The sequence below is a fragment of the Mustela putorius genome, unplaced genomic scaffold, assembly GCF_011764305.1.
Source record: "Mustela putorius furo isolate JIRA1106 unplaced genomic scaffold, ASM1176430v1.1 tig00003896_pilon_pilon_pilon, whole genome shotgun sequence".
In the NCBI taxonomy this organism is placed as follows: Eukaryota; Metazoa; Chordata; class Mammalia; order Carnivora; family Mustelidae; genus Mustela; species Mustela putorius.
Window position 1 is genome coordinate 8176362 of NW_025422045.1, and position 17894 is coordinate 8194255.

A 17894-nucleotide genomic window follows, 5' to 3' on the forward strand; every position below is an offset into this window, starting at 1 on the left:
GTTACTAGCAAGCATTCACTTGGGGCAGCTCTGCTGTCTTGGAGGATATCTTCTTTTGTTTTTGTTTCTTTGTTTTGTTTTTTTAATATTTATTTATTTGACAACTAGAGAGCACAAGTAGGCAGAGCATTAGAGTGAGAGGGAGAAGCAGGTTCCCCACTGAGTGGGGAGCCCGGTGCAGGACTTGATCCAGGACTCTGGGATCATGACCTGAGCCAAAGGCAGTCGCTTAACCAACTGAGCCACCCAGGAGCTCTGATATCTTCTCTTGTAACTGCACCCTGGTTCTTTGATGTTGTCTCGAGAGAGTAGGTGAAAAATTAAAATTTGTCGTGTCTCTGTCCTATCCGTAGCATTTACTGTTGGAAATCCACTTTATAGGATTCATTGTGCCATACTGGTTTGCTCTTTGCTCTCTTATCTTATGAGCATTCTTTTCTAAATAGATATAGAAAGATGGTGGACAGGGGAGTGAGCAAGAACAGAACTCTTTCACTTTGTCATAAAGTAATATCTGGGTGGTGTTTCTTGACTGCCAGGTTTTCTAGATGGTACACTCTCAAAGTCTCATGAGCTGGGAGACTGGAGTGTTACAAATTGTTCTGTCCCCGCTCTTTTTTAGCCAATCTCTGTTTCATGTGGTGAGACCTTGATATTTATCAATACCATGCCCACAATCTTTTTTTTTTTTTTTTAAGATTTTATTTATTTATTTGACAGAGAGAGAGAGAGAGCAAAAGAGGGAACACAAGCAGGGGGAGTGGGAGAGGGAGAAGCAGGCTTCCCGCCGAGCAGGGAGCCTGATGCGGGGCTCCATCCCAGGACCCTGGATCATGACCTGAGCCAAAGTCACTTAATGGCTGAGCCATCCAGGTGCCCCACCATGCCAACAATCTTATATAAAATTGTGAAGAGTTATTTCATACTCCGGTGTTAGGGGTTTTAGAGTGTTTAGTCAGGGTACAATTTTTGTGTGTGTGTTTATGTGTGTGTTTGTCTTCGTAGATATTTTAGGGGGACGTGGGAAAGGTTACAGTGCATTATGCTATTTGGACATAATTTGAAACCTTGAGATGAATAAGGCTTATTTAACTGAAATTAAGCTGAGTAGTTGAGTCCTCTCTGATGATTGCCTCCTTTAGTTGCAATATTTGGCCTCTATCCTAATGTTATATTTTTTCTCGTTCTGCTTGCTTTTTCTCTTTCGCTCTTATCCATAATAAGATTTTTCCCCCCAAAACAGTAGAATGACAAGGAATCCTTTTTATTTTTAGTAGGGACAGACTCTGTTAATAGAGGGCTTTTACAGCCTTTGCAAGTCCATGTTCTGAGTCTCTGATAATTCAAGAAGAAGCAAGGAGAAAGGGGATATGAGTACAGTTGTGCTAGAGCTTGAATCTGTTATGTGCCAGGGCCTGTATTGATTGAGGGAGGATTGCCAGCTGGCGGTGGTAGTAGAATTAGTCTCTGGGGAATGGGAAACTAACTCTAAAGGACCCGTAGTTAAGACTTATACAGACTCTCCGGGCAATTGGAAATACTGTACTCTCCCCTGGGGAGATGGAGCGGGAATTAACTTTTCCCTGGTCCAATGTGACTTGGTTAGAAATACAATTGAACCTGTTTGTCTTGTCCATTGTGATGTGATAGCCCCCTAGGAATAGTCTGTTTTGTGTGGGAGTTTATTTCAGGCTGTCTCCTTGCCTGTATTGTTTCCTTTAACAGCTCTTTAAATTTTCTTTTTCCAGCAATGATGTTGTCCACTGGGCATGTACTGACCAATGTGACAGGTCTGAGAACATAGCTGAAGCTGAAAATAGGAAAGCTGGGGGCAAGGAAGAGCCTTGAATCTTGAGGTGGGACGTTGACTCTAAGATGTCCTTGAGCAGTGGAGCCTCCGGAGGGAAAGGAGTGGATGCAAACCCGGTTGAGACATACGACAGTGGGGATGAATGGGACATTGGAGTAGGGAATCTCATCATTGACCTGGACGCCGATCTGGAAAAGGACCAGCAGAAACTGGAAATGTCAGGCTCAAAGGAGGTGGGGATACCGGCTCCCAATGCTGTGGCCACACTACCAGACAACATCAAGTTTGTGACCCCAGTGCCAGGTCCTCAAGGGAAGGAAGGCAAATCAAAATCCAAAAGGAATAAGAGTGGCAAAGACACTAGCAAACCCACTCCAGGGACTTCCCTGTTCACTCCAAGTGAGGGGGCAGCTAGCAAGAAAGAGGTGCAGGGACGCTCAGGAGATGGTGCCAATGCAGGAAGCCTGGTTGCTGCTATTGCTCCCAAGGGCTCAGAGAAGGCGGCTAAGGCATCCCGCAGTGTAGCCGGCTCCAAAAAGGAGAAGGAGAACAGCTCATCTAAGAGCAAGAAGGAGAGAAGCGAAGGAGTGGGGACTTGTTCAGAAAAGGATCCTGGGGTCCTCCAGCCAGTTCCCTTGGGAGGACGGGTTGGTCAGTATGATGGAAGTGCAGGGGTGGATACAGGAGCTGTGGAGCCACTTGGGAGTATAGCTATTGAGCCTGGGGCAGCGCTCAATCCTTTGGGAGCTAAACCGGAGCCAGAGGAAGGGGAGAATGAGTGTCGCCCGCTAAAGAAAGTCAAGTCTGAAAAGGTAAGAGGTGGCCAGATCTGGCTGCCTACTGCCAGTCAGAACTGCCCTGGACTAACCACCAAATGCTTTGTGCACTCTGTGGGAGGCTCATTAGTTTGTGGGTAATGACCAATTACAAGGTCAGAGCAGCTGGTAATGATAATGTGGTTTTGTTCATAATTAGGGGATTCTCTACAGATTCATTAACAGCAGGCCTGGACATTTTGGAGAATATCTATTGTTGGGGGCAGCTACTTGGTAGAATGAATTTTCTCTTTAAGTTGGAGAACCTGCCACCTTGTCCTTGTCCCACCCTCAGACACTTGTTGCTGGACATGGGCATCAACCTTTATGTGGCTGCCAGCTTGCTTGTATTTTATCCTCAGAGTCATTGATAAACTTTGTAAGTTGATGATAGGGTTTCAGTTGAGTGCTCGTCTTAATGGAATAAATGGTGCTGCTGGGTTTCTGGAAGAGAAATGGTTAAATAAGTCTCATGGAATGATATCTGCCAAGTGTTCTTTTGGTACCTACCAAAGAGTGAAGGGGCAGGTAAAGAAGTGAGCAAGAGGTACTGACTGTACTAAGAGGTATTTAATCAGGTCTTACGAGTTAGCGTTGTGGCTATGCATGTTTGGCCTTGAAAGAGATTGTTTGGCTACTAAAGGTACAGTTTTTGGCCAAGTATCTCCCTCAGCTATTGGTAATCAAAGTGTCCTGGTGGTTTAATAGCTACCAAACAGTGTAATGATACCTTACCTTCTGCTTGAGTTGGAAGGACAGGTGCTAGCAGCCCCAGGAGGGGCTCTCCTCCTCTGGGAAGATGATCTTAGTTCATGTCTCAGGAAATAGAGCTTGCAGAGCTGGAGCAGAGGAGGTGTCAGTCTAGGGTCAGCTCAGGCTGCCTTAAACTTCAGCAGCTTACAATTTCCTGCAAAGCGGCTGGCCTGGTGATGAGCTCTTCATTGTCTCTTGATTTTTCCGCTCTGTGTTTGCTCACCCTTTGCTTTCAGCTGATCCCAGCAGATGCAGTATAAATTGGTTTCTCTGTAATTACATCAGCTGCAACAGGGAATACCTATTTCCATATGTAAGTGTTAATAAATAGAGGCTGCATGTGTATGTTTGTGTGGTGGTGCCCTCTCCGTGCCTGGATTCCAGTGGTAGCTTGTGCTTTCTTTGCTGTAGGTATTTTGGTCTTTGCCTCCGGCACATCTGTAGCTCTTAGCAACATCTGGGCTTCCCTGGTAACAGGGCTGTGAATTTTCTTCCACTAATAACACAATGGTTCATTCCCTTTCACCGGAGGCAGCTGCCAAAGAAAAGCTGCCTGTGTTTAGGTGACAGATGCTATAGTCCACCTCAGCAGCATCAAGTTCCAGCTGGCTACTGGCATGGCTTGTCCTGTGCTGGCTGTGATTTACCATTTTCTCTGGGGTACAGATGGATAATACTGTTTTAAAGAGGCCTAGGAGTACCAGTTCTTGCTTCTGTTCCAGGCCCATTAGACTGATCCCTACATCTGGCTGCAATAAACTCTTGCCATATATCCATGTCCATAATCACTGTTATTCCTGTGCTGAAAAGTGGCCACTTTTTTTTAGGGTTAGTTTGTTTGTTTGTTTATTTGACAGAGAGAGTATGCACGCATGCATGCACAGGCAGGGGGAGGGGCAGGCAGAGGGAGAAGCCCGCTTACTGCCTAGCAGGGATCCCGATGTGGGTCTCTATTTCAGGACACTGGGATAGTGACCTGAGCCGAAGGCGGTTGCCCAATCCATGGAGTCACCCAGGAACCCTGAAAAGTGGCCACTTTGGAGAGTGAAAGGAACATGAAATCTTTCCTTTCTGTTTAGAACTATTAATTTCATGTCCCAGTCTTGTAGGCCTAAAAGTCATCTGCAGGTGAAAGGATTAACGGTGCTGAGCTTCATGTTGGATTTAAGTCTAAATGTCTATGATAGTCTCCAATAGAGTAGCAAATGGAACTTGTTTTCTCTTGGAGGTCCAGTGACCAGTTGGGTGGCTGCCCTTCAGATTATAATTGGGCTGAAAGATGCAGTATATTCAGCTGGGAAAGCACCTTGGTGTCAGGGAGGTTTGCCCCTTTATAATGGAGCTGTGATATATAAGCCTTGTCTCCCAAGGAGACTGACAGTAGGGCAATGGAATGAGAGAGAAAAGGGGGAGAGATTGCTTCACTTTTGGGAAGAAAGAAAACTGCTGGGAAATACTTTCAGAAGCAGAAAGTTGCTTTGCAGTTTGATGTTACTGTAAGCCAAAACAGGTTTCTTAGTTCCTTTCCCTATTTCCTCAACCTTTTTGAACAGTCTGTTTCTAGGGGTGCTTTTCCATAAAGCCTTTGATCATTGAAATAATTATTTAAGTAAATGTTAGGAAGTTGCTAGGAGATGAAAACAGTGTTCAGGGAGAGAGTGTTTCTAGAATGGGAGGAGGGGAAGACTTAAGGGGGAAGAAGGCTAGGAATCTTAGAGCAGATCAGATTTTGGGAAATATGGACTCCAGGGTTTAGAGTATAAGAGGGGCTCAGTGATGATTACTATTATAGCTTGTATGCTAAGTCTTTGAAAACTTAAGATTTTCTCTCTGAGTTACAGGCTTGCCTATGCCTTAATTGGCTTGGAATGTTTCTTCTATGTGGGGATACCAACAGAACTAAAACAGCAAAACAGATGTTTTGATATAATCTGGGAACTGTATAATCTGAGCTGGGAGCTGTCATGAAGAAAACTCATAAAACTTGGGGAAGTGTCTCAACTGATGTCTCCCCCCTAACCATGTCCACCTGCCCCTTCCCTCCCCACTCCCACCTTGGAAACTGGAGAAAATAGTTTGTGCTGTAGGGTAGAATTGTCATGTATCTACCACTAGCTAATGAGGGAGATTTGAGTATTCAAATTATCCACCTCAGGACCTTCTTTCTCATCTAGTTAAGTATCTTGGGCTGTGGCTGAGGGAATTTCCTATCAGCCAAGAATGTGGATTTCCCTTCATGGGATCCTGCTTAGGCTCCACCACACCTTTCTCTGGAAGGTTTCACTGTGCTGTTTCCCAGAGTTCTAGGAGAGACCAGAAATGGCTCTTAGCAACTGCGGTTGCCCTGAATTGTTACTGAACACTCCTGCTCATGCTTCCTGCCAGCTGAAGAGATGAGGACGGGAATGTTGAGGAATAAACAAGACAGAGCCTTTCGGCTCCTGCCTGTTCCCTTGCCTTTGGTTTGATTGAAAGGTTGTTAAATTAGGGATGGAAGGGGGAAGAAGGGTGCCTTGCCTGAATGTTCCAAGCTTAAAAGAGCTTAGTGCTTGCATTGCCACTCTGACAGGCAAGAAAAAAAGAATGTACAAACCACAGAAGGCAGTGATGTATCTGTGCTGAGTCTGTCCTGCAGTACAGACTCTTGTCAGAATCAAGGGCTTAAACCAGGAATTTAAGGTGAGACTGATTTTTTCAAATCGTATAAAGTAACCAGTAGGCTCTAGTGGCTAAAGGATCTACAAGTTTGCAACCAGAAGCTCCCGTGGCCTCTTTAGCTGCTGTTTTTGACCTTGCAAGGTAGAAACAGTCTGCACTCTGCTTTCCGTTTTTGGGGTCTCAGCTTCCGTTACTCTCAGACTGCTACATATATTACCACTTCCCCCCTTAGTTTAGGATACCAAAAAAACCCCATTAAGTGTGCTCTTTGCCCTTTCCCCTTCTGATCATGCTTGCTATCATATCCTGTGTTCTAAGAGCATCTTCCTCTGCCCTTGGTTTTGTTTTCCTGCCCTAGTTTATGCCTTCCAGCTAAGTTCTCTTGTGTTATAATTCCTCATTGCCCAATCAAGGTCAGGTCTCTTTTTTTCCTTCTGATTCAAGGTTTTCTCTCATAAAGCCTCCTCCTTCACTAGCTGTTTTTCTCAGCTATTGATGACATAGCAGTCAACCATGCTTCCTGAAGCCAGATGCCCTCCAGTATTTTCCTACATGGGAAAAATTGAAAGAAGTTGATATTTATGTGGGACAGAGATGCAACAGAGCCTGATCTTAATTTATTTTTTCTTCAGTAACTCTGTTTTCCATCTGGGTGTTGTAATTCAAGGAGGGCCCACAGAAAAATTATCTTGTCCAATCTCCTTATTTTGTGGAAGAAGAAATTAAGACCAGGGAAGTCATGTGACTTGCCTAGGCTCTCACAGGTAATCCGTTGCAAAGCCAGGCTTAGAAACCAGGTTTTTGGTGACCAAGTTCTTAGGGCATATGGTTACTCTGTGGTTATTAAAAAGTCTTCAGTTGTTCTGAGGGATTCTGTTTTCCCATTCTAAAAACTACCTTAGAAACATTGGATATAAATTCCCAGATACTCTTGAAACTGTTTTCACTATTTTTCATACCGATTTTAACATTGTAAATGCTTAATAAACAAAAGAGCCCTTGAGTTTAGGTTTCTTTGGTATGATGATGATGTTTGCAAAGAACTATTTATAGCTGGTGTTAAGCCTATCCTATTATCTTGTTACATATAACAAAGGAAAGTTACTTTTAAACTGCTTTGAGCTTGGTTTGTGTGTATATGTGTGTTTTCTGAATTATTGCATTCCAAATTTCCATTGTAATCATTGAGGCATTGCCAGTTCCCTCTTTTTTTGCAATTGCAGGTAAGAAAAAAACCCTATTGCTTCTTGGACATATCACTAGTAGGTAGACCTTAAATGAATTGGGATATTAACTGTTTTATAAAGACATGATATATACTGTTGAATACCATTTATTTAGGATATTAACAGTGCATTTATTTTTATTAAAAAATTTTAATTGAGGTATAGTTGGCAATTGAGTGCATTTTAGATCTTAGGTATTATACTTGGTGCTCAGTATGTCCTAGTGAATGTAACAGAGAAGTTTCCTGCACTTTGGACTTTACGGTTTACCATCTACAATTGAGTCCCTAAAAGTGTTTCCCATAAAACCGTGTGTATCACATCACCTGAGTGTCAAAATGCAGATTCTTGACCCTACCCCAGTTCTGCTAAGTAAGTTTCAGGAGTACGGGCCCAAAAACTTCCAGAAGTCTCTCCAGATAATTGCTGTATACTTTATCATTTGAGAACCATTGTGAATTTTCTGTTTAAGGTGAGAACTGGGAGCCACTTCTGACATAAAACATTAGCTTTCTTTCTAAACTTAAATTTCACATCAACTTTTATCTATAACTTAATGGTTAAGAGTATAAACTCTGGGGGTGCCAGGGTGGCCCAATGGGTTAAGCCTCTGCCTTCAGCTCAGGTCATGATCTCAGGGTCCTGGGATCAAGCCCTGCATCAGGTCTCTGCTCAGTGGGGAGCCTGCTCCCCCTCTCTCTGCCTGCCTCTCTGCCTATTTGTGATCTCTCTCTCTGTGTCAAATAAATAAAATCTTTTTTAAAAAAAGAGTATAAACTCTGGAGCCAGACTACCTGGTTTGTTTCCCAGCTTTGCCACTTACTGAGTGATCTTGAGCAAGTTATTTAACTGCTCTACCTCAGTTTTTTCAACTGTGAAATGAGGAAAACAGTAGTTACTACATAGGGTTGTTATGAGATTAAATTAGTTAACGCATATAAAACACTTTGAACAGTGTGAGGCATTCAGTAGGAAGCATTCAATAAATATTAGAAAGAGAGAAAAACATGATTTAAGTTAAAATATGTCTCAGTCTGTCATAGGCAATAATGGGCTGAAATATAACCACATTCCCCCTATACAGAAAGCCCAGTATAAATAGATAAACATGTAGGTTAAGATTTTGAGCACTGTACTCAGAAGAAGATCCAAACCTGGGTTGGGAAATTTTCATGCTGGTGATGGGTTCTAAAGGTCCTGATATTTATAGTGGGATTTGGAGAAGGGAGGAGACCGAAAATTGGCTTTAAAAAATCTTGAAGTAGCCTATTGAATTTCACATTTCATATAAATTAAGTTTCCTTTCTGGCCATATTCCTGTGGGGTTGGGTGTTTTGGATGGATGCTATTGTGGTTTTACCAGCCTGTGCAATCTCGTGTATGCTGGAAGAGCATTAAATGCTTTTTGTTTCTACACAAGAGTGCATGGAAAAATCTAAGTCCCAGTTCTTAATCTTCCTCCCCCAATGCGAATTTGTATTTTTGCCATTTGGGTATAAGAGCTTTTACCAGCAGAGCTCATCCAGGGAGGCAGCAGGGCTTGGGCTTTCAGGCTGGAGGTGGCAGTAACATACACAGCTGAGATCCTGCCACTGCTGGCTGGCTGAGCACTCCTCTCTGTGGTTTTCACTCTTCAAGCCATGCTTGAGTAACCCGCCTCCAGAGCTGCTGACAGGGCCGTGTTCAGAGGCCTTGGAAATTACACTGCTCATTTCCTTATCATCCCCTGACCTGCAGTGCAGAGCCTTCTGGTGCAGGAACAAGGCAGAAAAAAAATCCAGATGGCTCCCAGCCAGCATGTGTCAGGGGCTACAAAGAAGGAAATTGGACTTGCTCACTTCAAAACCGTGGGGTTAGGCTTTGATTTTTGGTTCCTGCCGAGAGTTATTTGTGTGTGTGCACATGTTCTATCTCTGTGTATATGTATAGAATGAGTCTGTGCATGGCAGAGCTGTAGAGGAGGAGCATCTGAAAGTAGAAAGCAGAGGGAAGCTTGCTTTTCTCCAGTTAATTTCCCAGTTGTACCATTGGGATGGACCTGGAAGGATTAGCATCAGGAAGGTGCCAAGCCATATTAATATTTTAAAATATATTTCTCTTGGTACAGTTTAGTCATGGCTGACAGCACCCATCCAAGTAAGAAGCTTCCCCAGCAGACTGAGGAGACATTTTTAACAAATCCTATACCTGAAGTTGTTCATCCTAGATGACACTGACGTAATCAATGTTTAAACTACCTGAGAAAGGATAGACTTTGGGTCAGTCTTGCGTAAGAGGAATGGCTCTTTTGAGATAGATGATAGTGTGACAAAAGAGAGACAGACAGAAGGAATTTATAGCATTTAGAGATTTTCTGTTCATAGGGCAAAATTCTATTATATTTTTAGAACTTGTCCTCGATTTTTTAGTATTACAAAACAATCTCCCTCCTTTTTCTTATGTTGTTTCTCTTGCCCTAGGATACCCAAAGAAAACACTTTTAGGCTGAAGAAGTAAAATGTGGATGGTGACAGGCCCTTGAGCAGAATTTTACAGTCGTTCTGCTCTTAATTTTCCTTTTTTGGATTTCCACTGTCTTTTTTTTTTAAAGATTTATTTATTTATTTGTTAGACAGAGATCACAAGTAGGCAGAGAAAGAGAGAGGAGGAAGCAGGCTCCCCACAAAGCAGAGAACCCAACACGGGGATCGATCCTAGAACCCTGGGATCACGACCTGAGCTGAAGGCGGCATAGGCTTTAACCCAATGAGCCACCCAGGCACCCCAAGATTTCCATTGTCTTAATGTCATTGGTGATACTGGGGCCTTTGTGAAGTAGGGGAAAAAATCTTTTAACTTTCAGACCCTGGAGGTTTTTTTTAAGTCCTAAGTGTCTCTTTTGTCAGAAGTACTCTGTAGAGAAGTGATTTCGCATGAGAAAATGATAGCTAAGGTGAGGGTATTACTTCTGTTTACCTTTTTATAAAGCAGTAGTCCTTGTACCAGCAGCTGCAGTATCTGTGAACAATTGTGTTGGGCCTTGTGTTTTAACATTAGCTCTTTCTTTGATTATGATACATACCAGAGTTGGAGATACGCTGTCATAAAGTGCTTTCCTTATTTATTTATTTAGAAAAATTTTATTTGTCAGAGAGAGAGCATGCACAAGCAAGGAGAAGGGCAGGCAGAAGGAGAAGCAGACTCCCTGGTGAGCAAGGAGTCTAGTGCAGGACTCCATTCCAGGACCCAGGACCATGACTTGGGACAAAGGCAGACAATTAATCAACTGTGCCATCCAGGCGACACTAAGCTTCTTTTCTTATCTGTAATGTGGAAGTAAATAATAGTACTGACCTTATGGTGAGGATTAGATCAGATAAAGAACATTAAGCACTCAGTACAGTGCCTAGCATGTTGTAACTACTCAATTAATGTTAACTATTGCTGATATTATAATGTTAGTAGCTATGAGGTACAGGTCATTGTGAAATTAAGTTGAAAGATATCTTTAGAGACTTTAAAGAGTTAAGCCAAAATCTGAAGGTTTTGGAAAAGAATGAGGTTATGATAGCTTATGTTTCAACTCCTGGTTTCCAGGAAGGTTTGAGGAGAGAGAGATTTGAGTCAGAGCAATTGGAGCCATTGAGGTTTGGAGTTACATTGTTTGATAGATTAGTTAGTTTGGAAGTGTTTGTTGGATTCCTTTTGGTTCAGGGCTGATCTCAAGTTGAAGAACCTGGCTTTTGGGGCGCCTGAGTGGCTTATTTGGTTAAGTGTCTGCATTCAGCTCTGGTCATGATCTTGGAGTCCTGGGATCAAGCCCCACATTGGGCTTCTTGCTCAGCCGGGAGTCTGCTGCTTCTCTCTCTCCCTCTGCCTCTCTTCTCACTGGTGCGCTCTCTCTCCCTCTCGTGCTCACTCTCCCTCTTGCTTTCAAATAAATAAAATCTTAAATAAAATAAAAGAGAACCATGGCTCTTGCTTAGCTATTTCCCATTAAAGTCAGGTTTTTTGGTATATATTCAGGCCTTCTGAACTATTTTTCTAAGGATTGAAATGAATGTAACATGATTGCTTTAGAAAGGTTTTTCCCTTTTGTTAATCCTTAAGGAGTACAGACTTTAGCCTTTTGAAGGAATTAGAGCTCTAGGCTGAACAGTGAGGAGAAGAATGAGGATTAAGGTACTTCTTTTTGTGAACTTGTCACTAGCTGCAGGAAATAAAAAGGCAGTTCTAAGGTTTTTGGTAGTGGTCAGTTTTCAATTTGAAATATTGTCCATTGGGAGAGTATAATTTGACTGTGTGCCTGAAAAATACACTAATTGACTATTTTTAAATTTGAGACCATTGGATTCCAGCCCTACTAGCAAATACTATATTGTGTTTAGATGAGCCAGACCTGGCCATTAAATTTTTTCATGGGTCTTTTTTTTTTAAATTAAGGAATAATTGACATAATATATTAGTTTCACATATACATGATGATTCAATATTTGTATATATTGCAAAATGATCACCACAGTAAGTCCAGTTAACATCCATAACTACATATAGTTATAAAAGTCTTTTTCTTCTGATGAGAACTTTCAAGATTTATTTTCCTAGCTACTTTCAAATATGCAATATAGTATTATTAACTATGGTCACTATGCCATACATTAATTACATCCCCATGGCTTATTCATTTTATAACTTATTCATTTTATAACTGGAAATTAGCTCCTTTTGACCATTTTCACCCATTTCATCCACTCCTCACCTCAGGCAACCACCAGTCTATTCTCTGTATCCATGAGCTTGGGTGTTTTTTGTTTTGTTTAAATTCCACATATAGGGGTACCTGGGGGCTCAGTCAGTTAAGTGTCTGACTCCTGGGTTCAGCTCAGGTCATGATCTCAGGGTCATGAGATTGAGCCCTGAATTTGGCTCTGCACTGGGCATGGAGCCTGCTTAAGAGAGTCTCTCTTCCTCCCAACACCCACGCACCCCCCTCCTCCCTGCACGTTCATGTATGCATTCTCTCTCTCTCAAAAAAAAATACATTCCACGTGTAAGTGAGCTCATATAGAATTTAACTTTTTCTGACTTATTTAGCATAATGCCTTCAAGTTCCCTCTGCGTAGTTGCAAATGGCAAGATTTCATTCTTTTCTTTAATGAATGAAAAATATTCCATTTTATATACATATACACATGCCATATTTTCTTTATCCATTTATCCATTGATGGACATTTAGGTTGTTTCCATGTCTTAGCTATTGTAAATAATGCTGCAGTGAACATGGGGGTGCATATATCTTTTCAAATTAGTGTTTTTGTTTTCTTCGAATAAATATCCACAAATGGAATTACTGCATCATATGGTAGTTCCATCTTCAGTTTTCTGAGCAAACTGTTTTCCATAGTGACTGCACCAGTTTACATTCCCACCAGTAGTGCACAAGGACTTCTTATTCTCCACATCCTCACCAATACTAATTTCTTATCTTTTTAATAATAGCTTTTCTAACAGGTGTAAAGTCATACCTTATTGAGGTTTTGATTTGTATTTCCCTGATGATTAGTGACATTGGACATCTTTTCATGTGCCTGTTGGCCATCTGTATGTCTTCTGTTGGCCTCCATTTTTGTTAGTGGGCTCTTTCCATCATAAAAAGTGTTTATAAACTGATACCCAGCCCACTCAACTCAGAGTTGGTTTTTCCTGTTAGATACATTTCTTCAGAAGTTAAATATGTAACTCTGCACTGAATTAATCCCTAGGGAAAGGTACAGAGTATTGTGGAAAGAAGGTGTACATACTCATCATACGCCAAGCAGAGTAATGGGAGGTTAGAGAAATTAACATTCAAGTTGAATAGTCTTTTAGTGTGGAGGCTTCTAAACTGGACGTACATATCGGAATCATTTTGGAGCTTTTACAGAAGTAAAAGTGCCCTACTGAAGTCAGATCTTTAGTGCTGGGGACAGTAAGCATGTACATATTTCTTTAAAACTTTTAACAGATGCTTTTCATATACCTTTTGGTTAAATACCACTATCATTGTGGAAGTTGTCCTTGTGTTTTTTTTTTTTTTTTTTTTTTTGCTATTTCCAGATGGAGCTATGCACTACACTTTAGATATCATCTGATTCTCAAGTGTTTGTCAGCATGCTCAAGATTTTCCTCCAGCTCTCCTTTTTCATTTCTCAGTCGTTGTGTGGGGTCGGTCATTTCAGAATACAGCTATAATGAATCTGACTTCTTGTTAACCTCTCAATTAGGAGAACTAATTCCTGAATTTCTGATATAGTTGTTAAAGGAGGACATCCATATCAGTGTTATTGATTCAATTTTAAATTATGGTTCCAGAATTTTTAAGGAAAATTTGAGCAAAATTCTTTCTTTTTTAAAAAATATTTTATTTATTTACTTGTTTGTTTATTTGAGAGAGTACGCACACGTGCAGGGGGAGGGGCAGAAGGAGAAGCAGACTCTGCTGACTGCGGAGTTGGATATGGGGCTCCATCTCAGTACTCTGAGAACACAAACCTTGCTGAAGACAGATGCTGAACTGACTGAGCAATCCAGGTGCCCCAAATTTGTGCAAAATTCTTATGACTAGATATATTTGCCAGAAAGGCAACTTGTGATATTTTTAAAAATATAAAGTAAAAGGGAGTAGAAGACAGGTTTGGATAATTTGAATTTATTGCTAATCCAAAAGTAGTCTGCTTTCTAATCTATTTGTGAAAGTATTTCTGTGTTTATTAGATCATACATGTTCATAGTTTTCTGGAAATTCATGGCATCCCCAAATAAAATAGTATAGCTATCCAATAAAGACCTTATTCCTGAGCTGGACACATTCAAATTAAACGTGCTGTTTTAGGAAGAGAACATCACCTGACATAAATAGTAAAGTCCCCTAAGTTCTTTGCTTTTTCTTTTAATAAACACATACTATTTCTTTGAAGTCAATAAGAGAATTAAATGTTTTTGAGTATAGTGTATTTCCCTGCTGGGATTTTAAGTCTCATACCTAAGGAAGGATAATTAACATGCTACCGTTGTTATCGGAGATGAACACATACTTGAATATGCTGCAAACTCAAATAAGAAATATTATGGAATGACCTATTTTTTTTTTTAATTTTTATTTATTTATTTGACAGACAGAGATCACAAGTAGGCAGAGAGGCAGGCACAGAGAGGCACAGAGAGAGAGAGAAGCAGGCTCCCTGCTGAGCAGACGAGGGGATCATGACCCAAGCCGAAGGCAGGGGCCCAACCCACTGAGCCACCCAGGCGCCCCTGGAATGACCTATTTTGGCCAAAGTTATAGTAACATAACTTTATATATAATAAATTTATTTATTTAATTTATTTAAATAAAATTTAAAATGTGGTTTTTAGTACTGGTACATGTATTACCTGTGCTCTCAGAATTTATATTGATCTATAGTTTAGATAGCTCTCTTTAGGTTTTGGAGTCTTTCGAATATATATACCACTGAATAGAAAGAGAAAAAATGGCAAATGTGGAAAAGAAGTCATCATACAATGTGACTACACATTTACATACACCATGTTAGACTAGATCTTAAATCCGTCAGTATGCAGATTCCTAAACATCTGGTGGAGTGTCTGTTTTAGATAAAATATGCCATAAGGCATTTTTCATTTTGCTTATACATATGTGCTTAGATTGAGAATGTGGAGACTTGAAGTCAAACAAGCTGATTGCTTATTACAATTTCAGAAAGAGGCTGAAAAATTTTTTCATTTTTGTTTGTGTCTGCTATCTTTCCTCTCCTTTCCCATCCCTTACAAAGGATCAAGTACTAAAGTCAGGGTATGAAGCACTTGGTCAGAAAATACTCTTGAAAATTATTTAGGATGTCTCCATGTTGGAGATTGACGTATTGGTTTCATAAATTCAACACAATTTTTTCTCCAGCATTGAAACCATTGTTTTTTCAGTTTGAGGTCTCATGTAAAATGTAGCTTGTGTTCAAGGACTGTATTAATGAAAAATATGTATTTATACCCTAAAGTTCCCCTAACCCTGGCTAAATACTTACACTGGCACATGGAACTGGAAACCAGATTAAGTGAACAGACAGTTCAAGTCTCCTGTCTCTGGCTCCCTCCAGAGTGTATACTGAGTGAGTGGAATAACTGTGAAGCCCGAACTATTCAGATTGTTCTTTCTTTTCTTTTTATTGCCAGCTGCATATAGTTTATTTGATTTTGTTAAATGTATCTATATCCAGTTATCTATTTAGTATACAAAGGTATTTTATGATAGATAAAATCTTGGGGTGCAGGTTCTCTCTGTAACAGAAATTTACAGGTCCTTGGATTGAACCCAGCTTAATATAATGAAGACTCTTTGTAGCATTTAGTTTTCAAGTCCACCTTTAATGTTCCTTACAGTAATCACAAATTCTTTCTTTTTTAGGCTCTTTTGGTCTTCTCTATGGTAACCTCAGGTCTTACCCTTGAGTTAAACAAGGGTCATCCTATAGGCAAAGTGAAAAACAGAGCTATTATTTTCTTACCAACATAAATATCCCTGAGCTTAGTGTCTCTCAGGCTTAGTGCTTTGGTAACTTCTCTGAGTTACTCTTTACTTTCTATCCCTTTCTGACTTTCAGCTAGATCTAAATCATGGTTGTTGTTTTTTTTTTTTAAGTCCTGTTGTTTTAATTATTTTTGTTATTTCTGAGGCTCTTGCATTTGATATTGGTCCCGTCTTAACCAAGTGGAATTATATCTAGTTACACAGGTTTAGAGAGGTCTTTTCTTCTTCATCCTTCCTAACCAGGAAAAGGTAACCATGTTTTATGTTCAACGTGGGCATTCGTTACTCTGGGCACAACATTGGTTTTATCAAGAAAACCACTGTACTATTGCAATGAGCTTTTACTCATCGTTTGAAATTCCTAATTAGCTACTGCTTAGAGATGGCAGTGCTGTGACTAGTGTACCTTATTCAAAAGCTTGGTGCCAGTGGTGTGCTTTTAGCTGTGTACTAGTGGCTGCTCTTAGAACATTGCACCTGCCTTATAGGACAGGATAAACAGAAGTTTTCATGTTGAAAAACTAAGTAAAAATGATTTTATTTTTTAAAAAAAGATTCTGAGTGTAGGCCTATAAATATTATTGAGGAAGAAAAGAAGTATAGTTTGCTTCTTCCTAGGAAACAGTCTGGGCAGGACAAAACTCCAGAAATAGACATTCTAAGCTTACTGACTTGGGAAGCTCTGGGTTTTTGCCCCTCAGCCTTTGTGAAATGGAGCAGCTTTTCAGAAGTGGGGATAGGAATGTGACAGTCTTAAAGGCTTAAAATAATGCAACTTTCCAACCCTCTAATCACTCCCTTAGAACTAAATAGGAGGTGTCCTCAGATGTCACAGAGAGGCAAAGATTGTTATTTAGGACCCAAGTTTTAGGGTTGTCCCTAGCTTATGCGGGATTAGTGACCTGAAGTAGCAGAGGAAAGTGTGGGAAGATAGTTGGAAAATAATACAGTGACATTTTTGTATCCAAAATTTTCACATTTTTCATTTGTTTTTATTCCCTAGTCACATTTCATCCTCCATTTCATATCTAATAACGAAAATCAGGAGAAAAGGGCGAAGCAAATCCACTTTAATCCTTCCATTCCCTTGTCCCTATAGACAAAGAAAAAGCTTGTCCAAATGAATTGGTGACAGCCTGAGATGTATTATTTGGAAGATAGTAGCAGTGGAGAGATAGTGGGGTTGGGCTTTGTGATATGGGGAATGAGTGCTTGAATTTAAATTTTGATGGTTTGTTTTTACTTTTATTTTAATTTATTTTTCTAATTAAGGGTTTTATTTATTTTAAAGAGAGGGAGAGAGTGCTAGCTGGGAAGAAGAGCAGAGGGAGAGAGAGTAGCAAAGAATCTCAAGCAGACTCTGTGCTGAGCCCAACATGGGTCTCAGTCCCACAACCCTGAGATCATGACCTGAGACAAGATCAAGAGTCAGAGGCTCAAGCAACTGAGCTACCCAGGCAACCCTGTTTTTATTTTTAGCAAAAACAAATTTATAGCACTTTACCACCTATTTACTTGATATTGGTAATAAAACAATGGCAAATGACTGGTTCATCTGGTTTTGACAAGGGAATTGAGATTAGGGGTAGATTAGGAGTTGATAGCAAGTGATGGCGTCTTTGGTCTAAATAATACCTCCCAGGAAATAAATAGTACTATTTTCTTTAAACATTTCATTTATTTACTTGACAGAGCACAAACAGGGATCATGACAGGCAGAGGGAGAGGGAGAAGTAGGCCCCTGCTGAGCAGAGAGCTGGATGCGGGGCTTGATCCCAGGACGCCGAGATCATGACCTGAGCCGAAGGCAGAGGCTTAACACACTGAGCCACCCAGGTGCCCTACAAACAGTACTTTTAAAAGGAACTTAGATTTTAGTGTGGTGCTCATTTAATAAAAACTATCTTTTTTTTTTTAAGATTTATTTATTTATTAGAGAGAGTGAAAGTGTGGGGTGGGGGCGGTGGAGAACAGCAGAGGGAGAGACTTTCAAGCAGATACCCCACTGAGTGTGGTGGCCAATGTAGGGCTTGATCCCACAACACTGAGATCATGACCTGAGCCAAAATCAAGAGTCAGAGGCTTAA

General features: G+C 40.6%; 1 protein-coding gene across 4 annotated transcripts in view; it reads left to right on the forward strand.

Moving 5' to 3' along the window:
• The window catches only part of ZNF609 (zinc finger protein 609), a 231318-nt gene that overhangs the window by 31538 nt on the left and 181886 nt on the right, over window positions 1-17894 (forward strand). For 2 of the 4 annotated variants that reach the window (XM_045067406.1, XM_045067407.1), the window contains exon 2: window positions 1749-2622. The exons of 1 other annotated variant lie outside the window; for it this stretch is intronic. In XM_045067406.1, the coding sequence (XP_044923341.1) occupies window positions 1876-2622 (747 nt within the window). In that variant the 5' untranslated portion in view covers window positions 1749-1875. The remainder of the gene's footprint in view (window positions 1-1748; window positions 2623-17894) is intronic. One more of the 4 variants, XM_045067408.1, reaches the window with a different exon arrangement.